This window comes from Peromyscus californicus, unplaced genomic scaffold (assembly GCF_007827085.1).
Source record: "Peromyscus californicus insignis strain IS unplaced genomic scaffold, ASM782708v3 Scaffold_20__1_contigs__length_68692818, whole genome shotgun sequence".
NCBI classification, from domain to species: domain Eukaryota; kingdom Metazoa; phylum Chordata; class Mammalia; order Rodentia; family Cricetidae; genus Peromyscus; species Peromyscus californicus.
In genome coordinates this window covers 48031201-48049538 of record NW_026294503.1, presented here as the reverse complement: position 1 = coordinate 48049538, position 18338 = coordinate 48031201, and the positions used below count along the sequence as shown (strand labels likewise).

The window sequence follows — 18338 nt, the reverse complement described above, 5'->3', positions numbered from 1 at the left end:
CTCACCCTTTCAGCTGTGGGACTTGGGCAAGAGCTACCCCTTGTATGGCTTAGTTTTTACATGTTGAAATAAGAATAGCATCTTGGGGTTATTGAAGGGCATAACCTAATCTATGATGGGTTATCACATAGACCTGGGCTCCCCGCAAGTTCCTCAGCCTTTTTTGACTGGTATCGGTCCTCACCCCCACACTTCCAATTTTTGGAAAGTCATATGATTTCTCCAAGTTGTGTCCTCAGCATCTACCTATCAAGAGGCTGCAGAGCAGGTGGGGCCCTAGGAGACACTGGGGTCCAGGGCCTTTTCTAGTGAAGTGGCCATAGAGGAAGCAGTCCTTCTTCCCCTGGCATGGAGCACTTGGAAGAAGTACGCTGAGTGGTATCTTAGGCATAGTTCATACTCAGCTCCCAGTTTCCCTAGAGAGGCACAGAACACCATGTATATGACACTCTCCTAGGACGTTCCCCTCAGGGTGGCTACTATTCCAAAGGGTGCAACAGGGGGGAAGATGGGGCCGACTGTCCTCCTGGAGGGCGTACCTGACCAGAGTCTGTGGGTTCCTAGCTAGGGACCAGCCCTCCTGTGTTCCTTGTGTTCACATTGATAGTTACTGCTGGGTTGTCTCTGACTTTCTCTAATGAAGTTGTTTTCGTTTTTCATGCCACAAGGATGAAGTAAGTTTCTGTTTTATGATTAACTCATGGATTGCCAAGCCCCCTGCTGCATGTCGTCAGCCCACTTAGTCGCTTGTCTGTGGAGGCCCTGGTTCTGTGGCAGAGAGTCTGACATTAGCTCTTTCTTCCAAAGTTCCTGGTGCTGATCCTGTCAGTCCCCAAGCTGCCTTGTGAGACACCACTTAGAGTCAGAGGTCACATGGGGAACTTGAGATTCCAGCTGAGTTCTTAGCCCACTTATTTCCATCCGGATAGTCATTGATAGACAGGGTGACTTGGGTTGAGCTCCATGGGCCAAGTCTGTGACCTCTCTGTTTCCCTGTGTCACAGATCAAAAGGTTTAATGTAGCTAAAAGGCCCTGTAACCTTGATCTTCTGAAAAATGGAACAAAGATGCACACTAAGGCAAATCAAATTTAAAATTTTAAATTTAAAGTGTGTGGGAGGAGCCCCTTGGTGGAGTTGGTTTTCTCCTTCCTTCTTTACATGGGCTCTGGAGATTGACGTTGGCTTGTCACCCTTTCAAGGCAGATGCTTTTTTTTTTTTTTTTTTTAAGTCTGATTAGCCATTTCACTGGGTTATAATTACATTTGTTTGATAAATGGAGATGGGAGGTAAGGAGGATTTTTTTTTGGAAAACCAAGACCTAGCCCCCTTTCCACCTGTATGTTTCAACAGTTGGTGAAAGCTTCTTGTTAGGAAAACAGAAAACCTGTGAGCACACAAACCCTCTATTCTTCTCTGGTGGCTACCAGCATGCCACTCTAATTAAAAGTGGTTAAAGGTCCGCTTTGAAGACCTGAGCATTCAGTGCCTGCCTGTTGGTCTCCTTTGCTGTGCCCTAACCACCTAGCCTCTGATTTTATTTGCAGTCCTGGGTTCAGTTTCCTGTGGGCTGGCCTGCTCAGGACCTTTCAGAGAGCTGTCAACTCTGTGACAGTTTAGAGCATAAATGGAAAGGATCCTCAGTGCTCAAGGACTAAGCCGTGTGCCTCAGCCAGGCTCCCTACAGGGCTGGCTTCTGTCTCCATGACAGACTCGACCCCTAGAGCCCATGGCATAGGGGGATAGAGCCTAAGAGCAGTGGTGAGCAGGGAATGGATTAAAAGGCTCTTGAGGAAGTAACCGCCATCAGCCATGGTTCAGTGTTTCAGTGGGGGAGTGTGGTGTGGTGTGTGTTCCTAGGGATAGAATCCATGGCCTTATGTATGCTAGGCAGGCACTCTACCACTGAACTACATGCCAGCCCTCAGACCTGGGTCTCTTGTCACCCAGGTCTCATGTCCTATGAAGTCTGCCATTTCATGTCAAGGCCCTGTGGTTAAATGGGTACCGAACTTCATATCCTTTAGGCCCAAAAGGCAGCTTGAGGTTTGCTGGGAAACAGGAGAGCAGGGCCCACAAGGCTGAATGTTACTAATAGCACAAGATGGGCAGCTACTGGCTGAGCAGAGGTTTTGGACCACTGTGGTTTCCCAAAAATGAGCCTCCCATTTCTTTCCCATGGACCGCTTGCCCAGGAGTGGTCTGCAGATCTGAATCGAACTCTCAGCCGGAGAGAGAAGAAGAAGGCTGCTGATGGTGTCACCCTAACAGGAATCAACCAGACAGGGGACCAGTCTGGACAGAACAAGCATGGCAGGTGAGATCAAGGCACAGTTCCAGTCTGAAACTGACCATCTGGTCAGGAGTGAGGATCTGCTGGTCCTGGGATGCCACCAGCTTGGGCACTTGGATGATTGCACATGAGACAGAGACCCCAAGAACAGATGTCCTGGAAACTCTGAGCTCTGAGTGAAGCATCTCTCAGTTCTCTTCCTGCTCGCTGCTAGAGTTGCTGTAAGATCTGGAGAATGCCTTTTGCACAGTGTACCTGCACTGGTAAAGGAGCTGCTGCTGTTAGCTGCTGGTGTTCATCTGCATGGTGCAGCCCTGGTGGAGACAGCAACTAGAGACATGATGTCAGTGGCACCGTCCTGTGGGGACTTCTGTGTGCGGTGCCAGGAGATGCAGGACAGTGGGGGATGCTCACATGTCCCCCTTACTTAGTGGTAGCTATTTCTGAATAGACTCAGGGTGTATGTAACTCAGCAGCAGATCATTTGTCAGGCAAGTAAAGGCCCTGGGTTCAGTCCCCGCACCCCGAACAGAATACTCCCTTGTTCCCAAGGACAGAAATCTCTGACTTGATTATCTAAAAAAGACTTGTGGATTGGAGTACCAACTGTTGTCATTAGAACCTTCTGGAAAGTATGTGCTGTAGGACTTGGTTAGAGGTTTCTGTGCCATGCTTAGGTAATTGTCACCTTAGCTCAGGTTCCAGGGACATACTTATGACCCAGGCACTAAGCCCCCTGTCCTCCCAGGCTCCCCAGTCACACATGGCTGTCCCTGCTCAGCTGCTGTGCTCAGAGGCTGTGCAGAGAGCCCTGTCTTGAGGGCCCAACCTCAGAACCAAGCCATGCTCCCCAGTGTGCTCGGTGCTAGGGGGAGAAAGGAAGGAACTGGGACTCAGAGGAGATGCTGTGAACTAGTGGCTGGCCAGAGAGAATGCACCAGGTCAGTGCACAGCACTGAGTCCCTCAGAAAAGTCAGCCGGAGCAGGGAGCCCAGGAGGGTAGAGGGTCTGGTGGTGTCCAACACACTGCCTGTACAGTACAGACAACCAGCCAGGGTCACTCGGTAGCATCTGAGGGGTTTCCCACCCTCCCCTGATGGCTCTAGGGTAGTAGCTGCTCAGTTTTATGCTGCCCAAATCCCTGGTCACTGGTGTGGGTGGCAGTTTTATCCAACGGAACCCACCCAGGGTGACTTTCTATACGTTTTTCTTGTGGTGGCTCCCTGATAGTGCTCAACACCCTGCAGCCCCTTCATCCCGCTCCCTACTAGTACCCAGTGTCTCTGGCTGACACTGAGCTGGGAAGACAGTTGGCAAAATTACAGGAATGGTTTGACTCCAGAGCACTAGAGGGCCCTCCTGTGCACAAGCCATAGTTCTAACTGTGGAAGCTCCAGAACCAGGGAGCTGACCATTGACCTATTAGTAGTTAGAAGGGGCACTGGAGAGCTGAGGAGGTCCCTACTCCATGAATACAGTCCTTCTGGGACTGCTGCTTCCTAGAGGAGCTCCACCATCCGTTTTTTCCCACTGACTAAACCTTGCGTGGGAATGAGGGGTAGGAAACTGGAGAAACCCTGGCCCAGGAAGTGCTTGTGTACCTGTGGTGGACAGTTAACTTGTAGATGATCAAGGTATAGTGACACGTCGAAGCAGAGCCACATGTCCTACTGACATCATCTTTCAGTCAACACCCTCCTTCTCGGATGAGGGGAGCTGCTGGAACTCTAGAGATACTGTCACTGTCTTCTGCAGCTGGAGTCACCAGGCCCTCAGTGGGCCCCAAGCTGTGATCCCTGAAAGCTCTCTTTCTCCCCCATAGCAACCTTAGTGTCCCGAGCAACCCCGCCCAGCCCACGCAGTTACAATCCAGCTACAACCCCTTCGAGGACGAGGACGACACGGGCAGCACCGTCAGTGAGAAGGAGGACATTAAGGCCAAAAAGTTGGTGAACACACACTTCCCTCTGGCTTCCACCTCACTCTCTGTGTGTCTCCTTTCTCTCTATCCAGGGGTCTCTTGGGGTCTCACCCCTCAGCACTTCAGTAATGCATGAGTCCTGCAGGACCTGGGCGCCTGCCCTCTGTATTCCAGGCCTGCTGGGACAGTGCCAGGCCTCTCCACCTCTCTGGGAGGGCACAGCTAACACTCTTTGGTTGCTTTTCCTCTGTCTTTCGTTAACCCTTTAAGGCCTGAGCAGCATCGCTACAGGAAGACAGACAGGCAGTCTAAGCTGGGGGAGCTGCTGAAGTGGGTCGAGGTCTACCTGCAGGCACTACTCTGGGGTATTGGCAAACCCCCAGCTTCTCTTGAGGGCTCAGAGGGGCCTGGCTGCACCTGCCCGTGGGGCAGGAACTCTGGGTGGGGACCTCACATCCTCTATCAGTCTCGTCCGCGCTAAGAGCCTCATGTCATCCTCTGTTGCAGTGTGAGCAGCTACGAGAAGACTCAGACTTACCCTACTGACTGGTCTGACGATGAATCTAACAACCCTTTCTCCTCCACGGATGCCAACGGGGACTCGAACCCATTTGACGAGGATACTACCTCAGGAACGGAAGTGCGAGTTCGGGCCCTCTATGACTATGAGGGGCAGGAACACGATGAGCTGAGTTTCAAGGCTGGTAGGTGACCTTCCCAAATACCCACCCTGGGAAAGGAGGCATCCAGCCTGCTGAGGGGACTTGTCTTTTCTTCTCGAACTCTTGTAAAGTTCCTGCTAGTTTCATGTGTTGGTCTTAACTATAGTACCTTTCCCCACCCAATCTTTGCGTGGCCCCTTGTCCCAGCCAGGGAGATGATAATGTGTTGTTCATGGTGGGCCGGTTGAAGGCCATCTCTGACTTGTGCTTTGTTAACCATTGACTTTCACTGTCTGCTGGCTGCTAGTCACTGGCTGATGTTACCACCTCCGATTTTACAGGTATCTGTGTGCTGTTAATTACATTAAGATCTCTGTGTTCTGATGTTTATGTGATTAACTTGTCTCAGGGTTAACTAAGCCACCGAACTATGGCTGCAGTCTTTCTTGGGTACCTCTTTGTCTCTGGTCTCCTAGGCAGAAGCTTCTTGCAAGAAGCTCTGCTTACAATTTGGCCTGTCATTAGAAGCGAGGTTATAAGGACAATAGTGACTTAAGTGTGTCCTTCGGAGCCTTTGGGGGCTAGTCAGAATGCCATCACTGGTCGAGACGCCTGTCCCTCCTCTTAGCTGTGCAGCTGGGGTATCTCATGCTGCCTTCTTGTTTACCCTCTTTCGGTACTGCAGACTTGGTTGTGCTAATCTTTTTAGCCCCCGCCTGTGTCCTCACTAGGAGCCGAGACAGTTTTCACAATGCAGTTTTCCCTTCCTGCCCCCGGAGAGTGAGCCCTTGTGTCCTGATAGCACAGCACACTCATGCTCTCTGCATCCTGGGCACCTTGTGTGTTACTGGGAACCTCGTGTGTTAGCACTCAGGCCTCGCTGGTCTCTTCATCTGCACATGGAAGTGTCTAGAGAGAAGACCCTGTTTGCCCAGGTCTCTGCCAGGCCAGCAGTAGCTCAAGAAGCAAAACCTCAAAGGGCTGCAGGAATGAGCCCCAAGGACACCTTGAGCCACCACACAGATTGAAAACATGGGGGCATGTTGCTAAGCGAGGCAGCCCGGGACACACAGGACAGACACAAGGCTGAGCCTGGTGCTATTACAACCTAGACTGCTACTTGCTCCAGGCTTACTCTGAGAGCTGCCATCTTCAGATCCCAGTGGTCTCTGTGACAGAAGCTTTGAATACAGTGTAGTAGTGAAATATCCAGTGTCTTGCCTCACCTTCAGGAAACTGCCTATCCCTCTGCCCTGGAGACCCTCTGAGGATCTGTCTAGAAGCATGTTCCACATCCACATGGGATTTGGATGTACAGGTGACTTAGTGGCCCACCCTGTCACTAAGACAACCCTCTTTTTGTCTTGCAGGGGATGAGCTGACCAAGATAGAGGACGAGGATGAACAGGGTTGGTGCAAGGGACGCTTGGACAGCGGCCAGGTTGGCCTATACCCTGCCAACTACGTCGAGGCTATCCAGTGACAGGCCATGGGCAGGCTGGTGGAGAGACGGAAGTGGGCAGTTCAGGAGCTCCGTTAGCCTTGGCCTGTGCAGCGACACCTCTAGTTCCCCCAGCAGCCGTCTAGGCATCCACTCCACCTGCAAAAGATGATGGTTCTGTTGTTCTTGGCTTCCTGGTGTATTTTGAAGGCAGATGAGCTGGTGATTTCACTGGGGACTTGGCCCCTTTCCAAGCACATCTGGGCAGATCTAGGCACAGGAAGAAACACATGATCCAACAGCAAAAGCCAAGCCCCTCCCTACCCCTACCAGCTCTCTGTATCATGGATCTGCACCTTCTTGCCCTTGCCTCTCCTGAGTCAATGACGGATCACACTGATTCTTGTTCCACTGATTATTTTCTCTGATGAGTCCCTACCTGCAAGTTCAGTGAACAGACTTCAACGCCATTTTCTGAGTAAAGAGTTTGAGTTTTTAATTTAAAGGCAATGTACAGTTATACTTTTTTATATGCTCTTCCAGTCACGTAAATTATGGCCTAGATTGATCCGAGATGTTCTCTATGTAAGGTGTCTTCATTTCTCTGCTTTGTCCAGATGTGGGGTTGCTGTAGCAGGGGTTCCATGGCAAGTGCCAGTTGCAGGGGTAACGTTTTGCAGCATTCCCCAACATCACCATTATTTTCACTCTATTCTTGCTTCAGTTTTTGCAGATTAACAGTTTTATTAGTGATTTGGAAAGTTAAAAGAAGACTAACTTTTCAAAGCAGCTACATCTGTAGATTAAGATGCTTTACATTAGACTCATGTCTTGATGTATATCTGTATATATTATTTGATATTCAGAGAATCTATAAAGTTCACCTACTGTTGAAATGAGAGTTGGTGGCTTCTGACAGCAGGTATTGTCACCTGCTTGAAGCCCATGGCATTGAGGACAGGCATGGCTGGCCGACAGCCGCCTCCCAGTTAAGATGTGGCTCTGGCCTCTGAGTGGAGGCTGCTGAGAAGACTGATTCTCACTGGTCAGAGCTCCAGCTCCATGGCAGAGCACTGGAAAAGCTCCCAGGTCTTTGCTGTCGTCACAGGCTTCACAGTCCTGTGCCACTCACTGGAGAGTTCGAGGGGTTCTACCCCCAGCACACGTCCCTCCAGGTACCCTTGTCCTCCAGTACAGTGGAACTGCTCTGAGCCCCAGGGATGGGCTCGGGGAGGGCCTTTATTTTGTTAGCTCAGACCGTGTGCAGTGTTGCACATCAGCAGCTTGTGTTTCTCAGTGTTTGCCATGAGCGCCCTGTCACTGTGGCTATGTGTCATGACAACTTACCAGCAGAAATCCTTGTTCCTCAGCTATAGTCCTTAATGTTTAGAAAGTCCTTTAAATGTATAGTATTTTAGAAGAAGAACAAATCAATAAACAGTTGATCTTGTGCGTTTGACAGACCCTTTTCTTTGCATCCACCTCATGTTCACACAGCTGATAGACCTGTCTCTGGGCACAGCAACTGAAACAGGGCAAGATCCAGTACACAGGAATTCTTCTCAGGGCTACGTCTCAGGTTCTGCCACCAGAGGCTGAGGACTTGAGGCACCTTGGGCATCCCTGGGGAGGGTATCCCTGGTGCTACCCTCTCTCCTGACCTAACAGAACAAGCCCAGCAGCCACTTCCCCATACCTCTGCGTACCCACTGTGTGTTGGCCCTTGTGTGTCACTGCTGTGTTTTCTGCAAATAGCTGGTCTCTGGGTGTAATGTGAACAATGCAGGTCCCAGCTGGTCCTAGGTGCACAGAAAATCTCCAAGAACCTTGTCTTCTATTGGGATCAACTGAGGAAATCAAGCCAGGCTTGGTAGCCCTGACCAGTCTAGTGAGGAGGTCCTTGTCATGGTAATGACCACCTATGCTTGGGACCTGTCACTACCCTTGGCTGCCCTTTCCACACCACCTGGGTTGGGACCCTAGGTCCCCTTGACCTTCCATACTCCCTAAGCTGACTCTAGGTAGGATGAAGTAAGCCCCAGACCCTACCTGGACAGGAGTTCCATGAGAGCTAACAAGGAGGCATCTCATTGTACCCACCAAGCCCTGCTCATCCCCACTGTAATGTAAGCATAGCCCAGTGACCAGGCTGCGGTCTGTCTCTGCTATAGCCAAAGCTAAAACAGTGGTCTTCAAAGGCCTCTGCAGACAACAGAGCTACCCAGACAGACCTGTCTCTGCTTAGGCTAGTCTCTCCTAGCCTGCCCTAAGGAGCCTGTGGGGCTGGGCCATGCCAGGCTATTAGGGCAGACCTGTAGGGTACTGCTCATAACTCATCAGGATGGGGATAAGGAAGGTTTATAAAGGACCCCATGGACACCATACCAACTCCCTCGTGATTCAGAGGAAAACTGAGGAAGGTGAGACTTGCCCATGGACACAGCAAACAGCAGGGACATATAAACCAGGTTGCCTCTCCTGGCAGGGGAAGAGATTGACTCATTTATCCACCAGGTAGTTATCCCCAAATACACACACCCAAGCATTGATTGAGTACCTACTGTGTGCTACACTTCAACAGTCCAAGCATAAAGCAGAACCAGTGGGTACCCTTGGGAAGATGCCACATCAGCCCCACACCAGGAAAAGAACGTCCCTGGTCATAGATGTACTCTGGAAGTCTCCAGATATCAAGATGGGCAGATGCTTCTAGTCCAGCGCTAGAACAGATGAGGTAGAGCACTCCTTGGTCCTTACACTGTTTTCCCCAATTCCAGTAACAAGCATCCTGAGTCCGTCCGTCCGTCCGTCCGTCCTTCCTTCCTTCTCCCCCCTCTAGGAGGTCGAGCTGGACAGCAGAGACGGCACCTTGATCCTGGCAAGTACCTGAGCCCCATTTCTGCAAAGGGAGATCAGTTAGGATGACTGTGGGTGTCCAGAAACCAAGAGACCCAGCCAGGTGCGCTCCCTGGGTCGTAGCTGCTCTTGGAGCTGCCTGCTTTACCACCACCGTCTCTCCCCTTTGCTCCCTCACACAGGACCTTGCCTGGAACCTTCTCCAAGACGGGGTAGTTCTGCGCCCTCCCCATCCAGTCTCCAGATACCTACAAGAGACCTGGGCCCTGGGCACCCATATCAATGGGTGCGTAGGCAGCGACCTCTCAGTCTTTCTAGTAGAAAGAGGCAGAAGGGCCCTAGGGCCAGGATGAAACCAGACCCAAATTTTCCACCGTGAAAAGAACCAGAACTGGGGAGGAGATGGCTCCAAAGCACTGAACAGGCTGGACCAGGCCAAGCTCAACTTGGCCCAGCCTGTGAGTGAAGTACCAAACTCGGTGCCAGAGCACCACCACCACAGGATAAATGTGTCTCTAAGTCTCTAATGTTTGTTGGTTGACATCCTCCCCACCACAGTGATAGCTTTTCAGAAGAGGATATTGGCTGAGGTGATTGGGTCATGAGGGGGAAGCCCTTAGGGTAGGATTAGTGCCCTTATAAAGGAGGCCCGAGGGGTCTTGTCCGTTCCTCCCACCTGTGAGGACACAGCTAGGAAGCACTATCTATAAAGTGGCTGGGATTTGCTGTCTGGTGTAACAGGATCCTGTGCCCAAGCATGGATCCTGGTGCGCAACCCTAGTCACCTGAGCCCTTGCAGAAAGCTCTTGAGTTCCTGAGCCTTGCTTTGCTTGTCTCTGAATGGAGCCTTAAGAGTAGACATCTGTGGGCTGGAGAGATGGCTCAGTGGATAAGAGCACACTGATTGCTCTTCCAGAGATCCTGAGTTCAATCCTCAGCAACCACATGGTGGCTCACAACCATCTATAATGAGATCTAGTGTCCTCATCTGGCCTGCAGACATACATGCAGGCAGAATGCTGTATACATAATAAATAAATCTTTAAAATATCACATTTCAGCACAAAATGTCACCACAAAAAAAAAAAATAGACATCTGTATCTCACTATGTGGGACCCTGTCCTAAACTCTTTTAACATCTGCCAAGTAATTGTAATGGCAGCCCCATGTACTAGGTATTGTTAGCTTTACTTCATAGACAAGGAAACGGAGGCACCAAGAGGCAACGTGACCAAAGTGGGAAAGCTACCATGCAACAGAGTAAGCTTCAGATCAGGCATGATAGCCCAGGGTCCTTCAAGCTGGACTGTTGTTGGCCTGGGAGCACCTGCCTCAGAGGCCCAGAGCACTGGGCCCCTTGCCTGTACCCACTAGTGCCCATGACACTTAGTGCCAGGCATGGTGGTGCATACCTTTAATCTTGGGAGGCAGAGACAAGGGGATCTCTCTGAGTTTGAGGCCAGCCTCATATACGTGGTGAATTCTAGACACATAATGAGACCTTGTCTGAAAAAGAAAAACAGTCACCCAGCTGGGGCAGGAGTACCTAGTTCCAGAGCCATCTGATTCGAAATGCTCCGCATCCTCTCCACAGCCTGATGTTACTCACCCTTGTCGCTCCCCTCACCAGCCAAAATACAGAACTCTCGAGTTTGCCCATCTTCCCACTCAACTCCTTCACACCCTCAGTTCCTAGAAACCACTACTGTTTTTGTACATGGTCTTAACTGTGTAGCTCAGGCTAGCCTCAACCTTATAAACAACCCTCCTGCCTCAGCTTCCTCGCAGGCATCTGCTACCATGCCCAGCTAGTACTGATCTATTTTCTCTTTATAGTTTTTGCCACTTCCAAAATGTATTGTGAATAGGATCATATCGAGGGTAGCCTTTGGGGCTGGAGACATGGCTCAGTGATTGAGCAGATTGGAGCTCAGATGTTCAGAGCTTCCCAGAACATGCCAGGCAGATGTGACATCCCACCTGTGATTCAGGCCTCAGAAAGCAGAGACAGGACCCTCAGAGCAACAAGCTGACTAGCTACCCTGGAGGTGTCAAAAAGCCCTGGGTCTGTTTGAGAGACCCTGCCTCAAAGAATAAGGTGAAGAGCAATTGAGGAAGAGTCCCAAGGCTAACCTTGGGCCTCCACGTGCACATACATTCATAGACACATCCATCTGCACGTGTGCACGCACTCACGTGTGAGCATGCATACACATATATACCATATATATATGAAAAGAGAAGCTGGTCTACTTTCCGACATTACTCTTTGGAGATTCATCCATGTAGTTTTGTGTGCTAGTGTTTTGTTCCTTCTTATGGATAGTTTCCATTGAAGAACACACTCAGATTCATTCATCCAGTTGAAGGAGATTTGTTTCTAGTATTTGAGGATAATAAATACACAAGCACAGAATTTGGAGGCCTTGGGAAATGGCTCATTTGCTCTGCAAGCCTGAAGACCTGAGTTCAGATCCCCAGCACCTATATAAATGCTGGATGGGCACAGCAGCCTGCCTATAATTTCAGCACTCAGACAGTGAAGACAGCAGATCTCTGGAACAAGCTGGCTAGCTAGACTACTGGGAGCTCTAGGTTCAAGTGAGAGGCTCTGCCCCCAGTGAATAAGGTGGAGAGTTATGAGGGAAAACATCTTGAGCTACCATAACCAAGTGTACACACATGCATGTATACACACACATGCACTCATACACTACACTCACCAAAAAAAGCACAGGATTTTCTGTCAGTGTTTCATGTCAATTAATTTTGCTTTAAATTACAAATGCACTAATGAAGCTATTCCATTTATTCCATTAAGAGGTAATGGTGTGGGGGTGGGAGGAGGGCGGATGGGGGAATCCGTGGCTGATATGTGAAATTAAGTTAATTATAAAATAAAAATATTAAAAAAAAAAGGTAATGGTGTTAACTTCTAATCTTTCTTTAAAATCCAGCAACCAATCACTAAATTTATTTATTTATTGAGTTTTTCGAGACAGGGTTTCTCTGTGTAGCCTTGACTGTCCTGGAACTCGCTCTGTAGACCAGGCTGACCTCTAACTCAGAGATCCGCCTGCCTCTGCCTCCCGAGTGCTGGGATTAAAGGCATCACTGGATAAAGGCGCCCGGCAAATCACTATATTTTTCAATGTCTAAGTATGCACAATCTGAGAGTATAGAGGTTAGTAGAATCAAATGAGGTTGCTCATGCTTCAGTGAGTTTATTTCCAGTTGGTTCTGACCTACACAGAAGTTGATGTGTTCTCTTTCAACACCAGTCACTGGTCGTGTCTTCCAGAGGCAAGGGACAGAAGCTGTTGCTATTCTCACTGGGTTTCAGTCTGTGACTGTCTGGGTACATTTACCCTTCCTTCTGGTGGTAGTTGGACCAAGTCCAGCCCCGGCTTATAAACACACACTCCCTGCAGCTACCCCACTTACCTCAAGACTGGCTCATTGGATAGGCTGAGTGAGTCTTCCGTTTCTGAAGTGGAAATGTGGTGCCACAGGCGTTTGGAGGACTTTACTGGAAATTGCTCTCCAGCCCTAAACCTTTATATGGGTTGTCAAACTCTGTCCTTGGGCATGACACAGGCCATTGCTGTCCCTGGTGAGGAGAGAGAGGACTCAGCATCCCATGAGCGCCTAGTGGCCTAGAAGACCTCTCCAACTTCTCAAGGCCCATTAAGCCCTGTCCCTTCCAGAGGCTAGAGGAGCAGTCAGTGATTACTGGGGTGGGAGCTTTTCTTGAGTGCTGCCCATAATTGCCCACTCACTGGGAGGTCATTCTCTACCCCACCATTACTACCACCACAGTGCTCCTGTAAATGACCCTAACTAAAGCGGTTGGTTTGGTCTGCTTGATTTGGGTGGAACTTTGTTGTCGTGTCTAGTTGTTACTGTCATCGTTGCCCTTCCTAGGGTGAAGACAGAATAAAATGTGTCTCTAGGAAGAGTTAACACAACGGTGTAGATGAGCAAATGGCACCTCTAGAGAAGAACATGCCGAATGCCGAAGCGCTGGGAAGCAGCCAGCGGAACTGGGACAGAAGCCGGGCAGGGCTGAACTTGACTCTGAAACCTGTTTGACTTCTACCACAACACCCTACCCGGGGCCACGTTTTCCAACTACCCTACACTCACCCTAGTAAAAGAGGCACCTGCTCCAGAGTTCCAACCTTCCGGCTGCTGGTATCGTGTTAAGTTGGGATGGAGCCCCATGTGCTAGTTAAGCTTGGGGGTGCTGGAAAGATGGCTCATCGTTTAAGAAAGTGTACTGCTCTTCTAGAGGATCTGAGTTCCTTTTCACTAAGCTCCAGGACTCCCAGGGTACCTACATGCATATACACAGACATTCATAATTAATGTCTCATTGGGTGTATCAACCACATTCCAGGGAAGGCCCCCATCCATGCCCAGAAGTAGTTAACAGAAAACAGCAGCCAACAGAAAACAAACTCAATGGTATTTTTGCAGACTTTTTGTTTCATTTTGTTTGGGGGATCATGGTTTTTTGTTTTTCCCAAGATGGAACATAAAGTGTGATGGGAAGAACTGAGGAGGATCTGGGAGAAGTTGGGGTGGGGGGGCATGATCAAAATATATTGTATGAAAATTTTTTTAATTAAAATAATCAGGGGTCACCATGTCTGTCATCCCAACATTTAGGTTGTGGAGGCAGGAGGATCAGAAAGTCGTTCAACCTCAGCTACATAATGAGTTCATGGACTACATACATAACGCTAACCTGACTACATAAGACCCCCACCTACCTATCTATCTATCTATCTATCTACCTACCTACCTACCTACCTACCTACCTACCTATCTATCTATCTATCTATCTATCTATCTATCTATCTATCTATCTATCTATCTTCATCATCATCATCATCTATACAGATATACATACAGGCAAAGCACACTCTGGCAGAAAATAAAAACCATATATATATTCATTATACACCCACACACATATACATATATACTGTGCACCCCCGAGCGTACAGTGCCTGTGGAGGCCAGAAGAGGGTATGAGGTCCTTTGGTACGTGGTGGCTGGGAATCGAACCCCAGTTTCTCTGGAAGAGCACTCAGCGCTCCTAAGTGCGGAGCCTTCTTTCTCTCCAGTCGCCGAAAAAAATTCTCTCCACCAAAAAAAAAAAAAAAAAAAAACCCAAACAATTTTCTACCACAGATTCAGGGTTTGGCTTCAGCTGAGAATAAAAAAGAGTCAGTGACAACCCAGTGTGAGGGGAGAGTCCTTCCTCAGCCACCCCACAGCCTTCTAGGACGCCAGCCCCGCGGAAGCCCAGGCGCCGGGCGCAGGCGCACCAGAGCAGCGTCCGCGTGCCTAGCTCGCAACGGCAAGGCGAACGTCAGAACGGGGAGCGCGTGGGCCATGCCGGGGGCGGGGCTTGAGGGGCGGGGCCAGAGAAGCAGCCTGTGTGAGGGGCGGAGAGAGAGTGGCTGGTGCTCTGGGTGTGGGCGGGGCGGGGGCGGGGCTTCCCGCCGCGCGCTGCAGGTCGGCGGTTGGTCCGCCCCCCCCCCAAGCGGCAACAGTTGTCAGTTTTTCTCGACCCTCGGGTGGCCATGGGGGACCTTGGCCATCAGGACATCTTGGCCATCTTCAACCGCCTGCGTTTGGCGCTTAGCAGCCAGGTAGCGGCCGCCGGGGGAGCTCGGGACCGCGCGGCGGGCGTGGGAGGCGGGGCCGCCCGGTTCGTCAACGGCCGAAGTCGCCCACGCGGGATCTGAGTGACTGCGCTCGCCCACGCCCGTGCGTAAACCCGGCACCCGTGCTCCGTTAGACGGCCGGCCGGGATCCCCACTGCTCTCGCCGAGTCACTACTAAATAACCACGCGTTATTTATTTGAGGTAGTGTCTCACTGTGTAGACCAACTTGGCCTTGAACTAGCAACCTTCCTGCCTCTGCCTCCTGAGTGCTGGGACTTCTGGTGTGCGCCACGTGCTGTTTACCCCCGTGCCTTTGAATAACCTACTCTTGGAAAGGGGTATGCTGTCGCTTTTGCCACGTTTTACTGGTCGCCCAGACCACCGCGGTAAAAGTGAGGCAGAAACTGCACAGGAGCTAGGGGGAGGAAGATTGGGCCCAGGGGTTAGTGCAGAGGAGAGAAGAATCATGCCCAAGGGCCTGTCGTGTGAGATACAGCCACTGCCCAGTGGATGGTAAGGGACGGTGTCCTGGAGGGGCGGCTATGTTCCTGGTCAGCATTCCTTTATGGGCTAGGTTCCTAACTCGATGTTGAGAGGTAAGTCGTGTAGGATATGGCTTACAGACCTAAGTTCTCTTCACTGTGCATACTGCATACACAATAGCGTATTGCTGATACAATACAATAATTACATTGATAACTCTTTCTGGACCCATGAGTAGCCCCCCACCAGTGCAAAGCCAAAGCCTCAAACACGCTAAGCAAGTTCCTGACGACTGAGAGGTTATAATTTATAGATAGAATATGCGTGGGTGTTTTGCCTGCATGTATGTCTGTGTGTCTGGTGCCCATGGAAGCCAGAAGAGGGCATCCTATTCCCTGGAATTGGAGTTTGGTGATCGTGAACCAGCATGTGGCTACTGAGGACCAAACCTAGGTCTTCTGATAGCAGCCAGTGTCACTAACAGCCATCTCTCCAGCCCCAATATTATTAGAAATGTTTAAAGTTCTTTAAAAAAAAGGGGGGGGGGCTGGGATGCCTCGGTGGTTAAGAGAACTAGCTGCTCCAATTCCCAGCATCAACGTGGCAGCTCACAATCTTCTGTAATTCCAGTTATAGGGGACCCAAAACCCTCTTCTGGCCTCTATGGGGTGCCCAGATATACATGCAGGCAAAACACACATACACAGAAAATACAAATAAAAATTTAAATTTCTAAAATCCTAGATGACACTTTTCATGTTATTTGATTGTTTTGTAGCAGAATGCCTGGCATGGGATATGACTGAAAATATTATTTAGCTGTACAAGAAGAAATGGCACTTACATACAAAAGACATACAAAAGAAAGACGTGATTTATTCGGTTTTTGGTTTTTTGTTGTTTTGTTTGTTTGTTTGTTTTTTGAGACAGGATTTCCCTGTAGCTTTGGAGCCTGTCCTGGATCTCACTCTGTAGACCAGGCTGGCCTCCGAACTCACAGAGATCTGCCTGCCTCTGCCTCCTGAGTGCACCACCACTGCCCGGCAATTTATTAGTTTTGAGAAAATACTACATAATGCATCCTACAATGTCTGGACTCTTAGGTCTTCCTATGGAAGACCCACCATGATACCATTACTCTTCCAGTAATTAAATGAGGTGCTATTGATAAGGCATGGTCACAGTTAACTCCTTATAAGACTCCTTCCCAGACATCTGACCAGGACCAAGACTGTAATTTCTCATTTGTGGTACTTAACAGTGGAGCATTGTCCCATACTCCTGGTTCTGGTTCTGGTGAGAAGACCTACTTAAGTGACTTTCTTCAGCTCATTGAAAGCAACAGAACAAAAGCCCTGCCCATGCCAGAGAAGTTGGACCACATTGAAGAAGGCTTTGTAAACCTTATCTTTGAAAGTCTTTTTCTAAGCATGCCATGGTGAGTCATGCCTATCATCTCAGCACTGGGGAGGCTGAGGCAGGAGGACTGTCACACTTTCAAGGCTAGTTTGGGCTAAATAAGTTTCAGGTTGGCCTAAGTTACAGAGTGAGACATTATTTCAATCAAAAAACTTCCTCTAACAGTTGGCAATAAATGTGTAAAAGACCTCAGACACTGCCTGTATACAAGATCTGATCTCCTTAGACTCATCAGGACCCACCCCATTGTGAGGAAGAGGGGAGGTGACACTGTCCATGACCGTCTGTGTGATCATCTAACTGATTATGGATGTCTGTGTCTTTGGGGTCAGGCAGCATGCCTTGAGCTCTGTTGTATATACTAAATGACACCATGCAGTATATCGTGGTGCCCTGAACAGAGATGTCAAAGATTTGTAAAAGACAGCAGATTCCATCCAATTTAGTGATCTTCACCAAAGTCCCCCAGACCTTTCAACTGGCAGGGTCCGTGCCTAATTTCTCTGTGTCAGCTACCTAGGAGGTTTTGGCAGTATCTAGACAGGAGATGAAATGGGGAGCTCCTTCAGAGGCCAGTTGCTGTCAGACTAGCTCCAGATGTGGGTTTACTTGTCGATACCCCTAGGAAGACCTGTATGTACCCTAGACCGTGAAGTTGAGGGCTTGTATTGGGAAGCAGCGGACAACAGTCTCCAGGTTGCCAGGCCAGGAAAACAGTACATCCTGCTCTTTAGAAATGCAGATAATGTAGCCTGTGATGCCTTTGTACTGTTTATCAGCCACGGCCTGCTTGTTATCACATCATACCTTCAGCAGCAGCTTGACTTGCCTGATCAGAGAGACAGCCATCTTGGAGATGGCAACAGTGATGCTGGAGTGAGGAAGTTAATGGTGAAATGAACGGCCTGTTCCAGCTAGGTGGCAGAGGGGAAAACAGCAGGCAGAGGATGAGAGGAAGGCAGCACCGATTAGCCCTGCTGCCACAGTACCAGATGAATAGGTCACATGGTTCCTAAATGATCAGCATTTAAAGTGTGAATGTTTGACAGCTGTAAGCTAGTTGTGTACTGTGTTGTATAAGATAAACTCAACCTGCTAATATAAATGAAGTCTTAGCAATATGTAACGATTTTCTTTCAGGTATGTTTTGACTGCAGTGCCAAAAATCACAACTGGACAAGCATAACGTATGGGATGTTTCTTTTCATCAATTGCTCAGGGTCACTTTGTGTTCACTAGAGTTTTATCTGGTAAGTCTTCCCTTGCTTTTTGTATTATGTTGACTTGACAGATTAATTGCCAGTTAAGGAGGGTTTAAACCTTGCATCATTGGGGCTGGTTAGCAGCACATGCTGCTCTTAATGAAGACCAAGGTAAGTTCCCAGTACATCAGGCAGCTCACAACCTACCTGTATGTACCACCATCTCCAGGGGCATCCAGTGCCTCTGTTTTTTGGTCTCCATGGGCACCTGAACTCATGTGCACATACTTATATGCATACACATATATGTATAGTTATAAAAAATAAATCTTAAGAAGGGATCTTTCATCAACTAATAACCTGGGGAAATGAGCCATTTTC

At 49.3% G+C, this 18338-nt stretch overlaps 1 protein-coding gene and 1 long non-coding RNA gene across 5 annotated transcripts in view; one reads left to right on the top strand and one right to left on the bottom strand.

Moving 5' to 3' along the window:
* Pacsin2 (protein kinase C and casein kinase substrate in neurons 2) overlaps positions 1–7767 on the top strand; it is a 107092-nt gene extending 99325 nt beyond the window's left edge. For 3 of the 4 annotated variants that reach the window (XM_052748483.1, XM_052748480.1, XM_052748481.1), the window contains 4 exons: positions 2196–2317; positions 4116–4238; positions 4722–4918; positions 6247–7767. In XM_052748483.1, the coding sequence (XP_052604443.1) occupies positions 2196–2317; positions 4116–4238; positions 4722–4918; positions 6247–6359 (555 nt within the window). In that variant the 3' untranslated portion in view covers positions 6360–7767. The remainder of the gene's footprint in view (positions 1–2195; positions 2318–4115; positions 4239–4721; positions 4919–6246) is intronic. The other variant, XM_052748482.1, reaches the window with a different exon arrangement.
* LOC128116862 (uncharacterized) lies at positions 6374–14304 on the bottom strand. The gene is made up of 3 exons (XR_008220602.1): positions 14185–14304; positions 12619–12784; positions 6374–9216 (listed from the first exon to the last, which is right to left on the bottom strand). It is a non-coding gene; the product is annotated as an uncharacterized LOC128116862 (long non-coding RNA).
* Positions 14305–18338: the final 4034 nt, after the last annotated feature.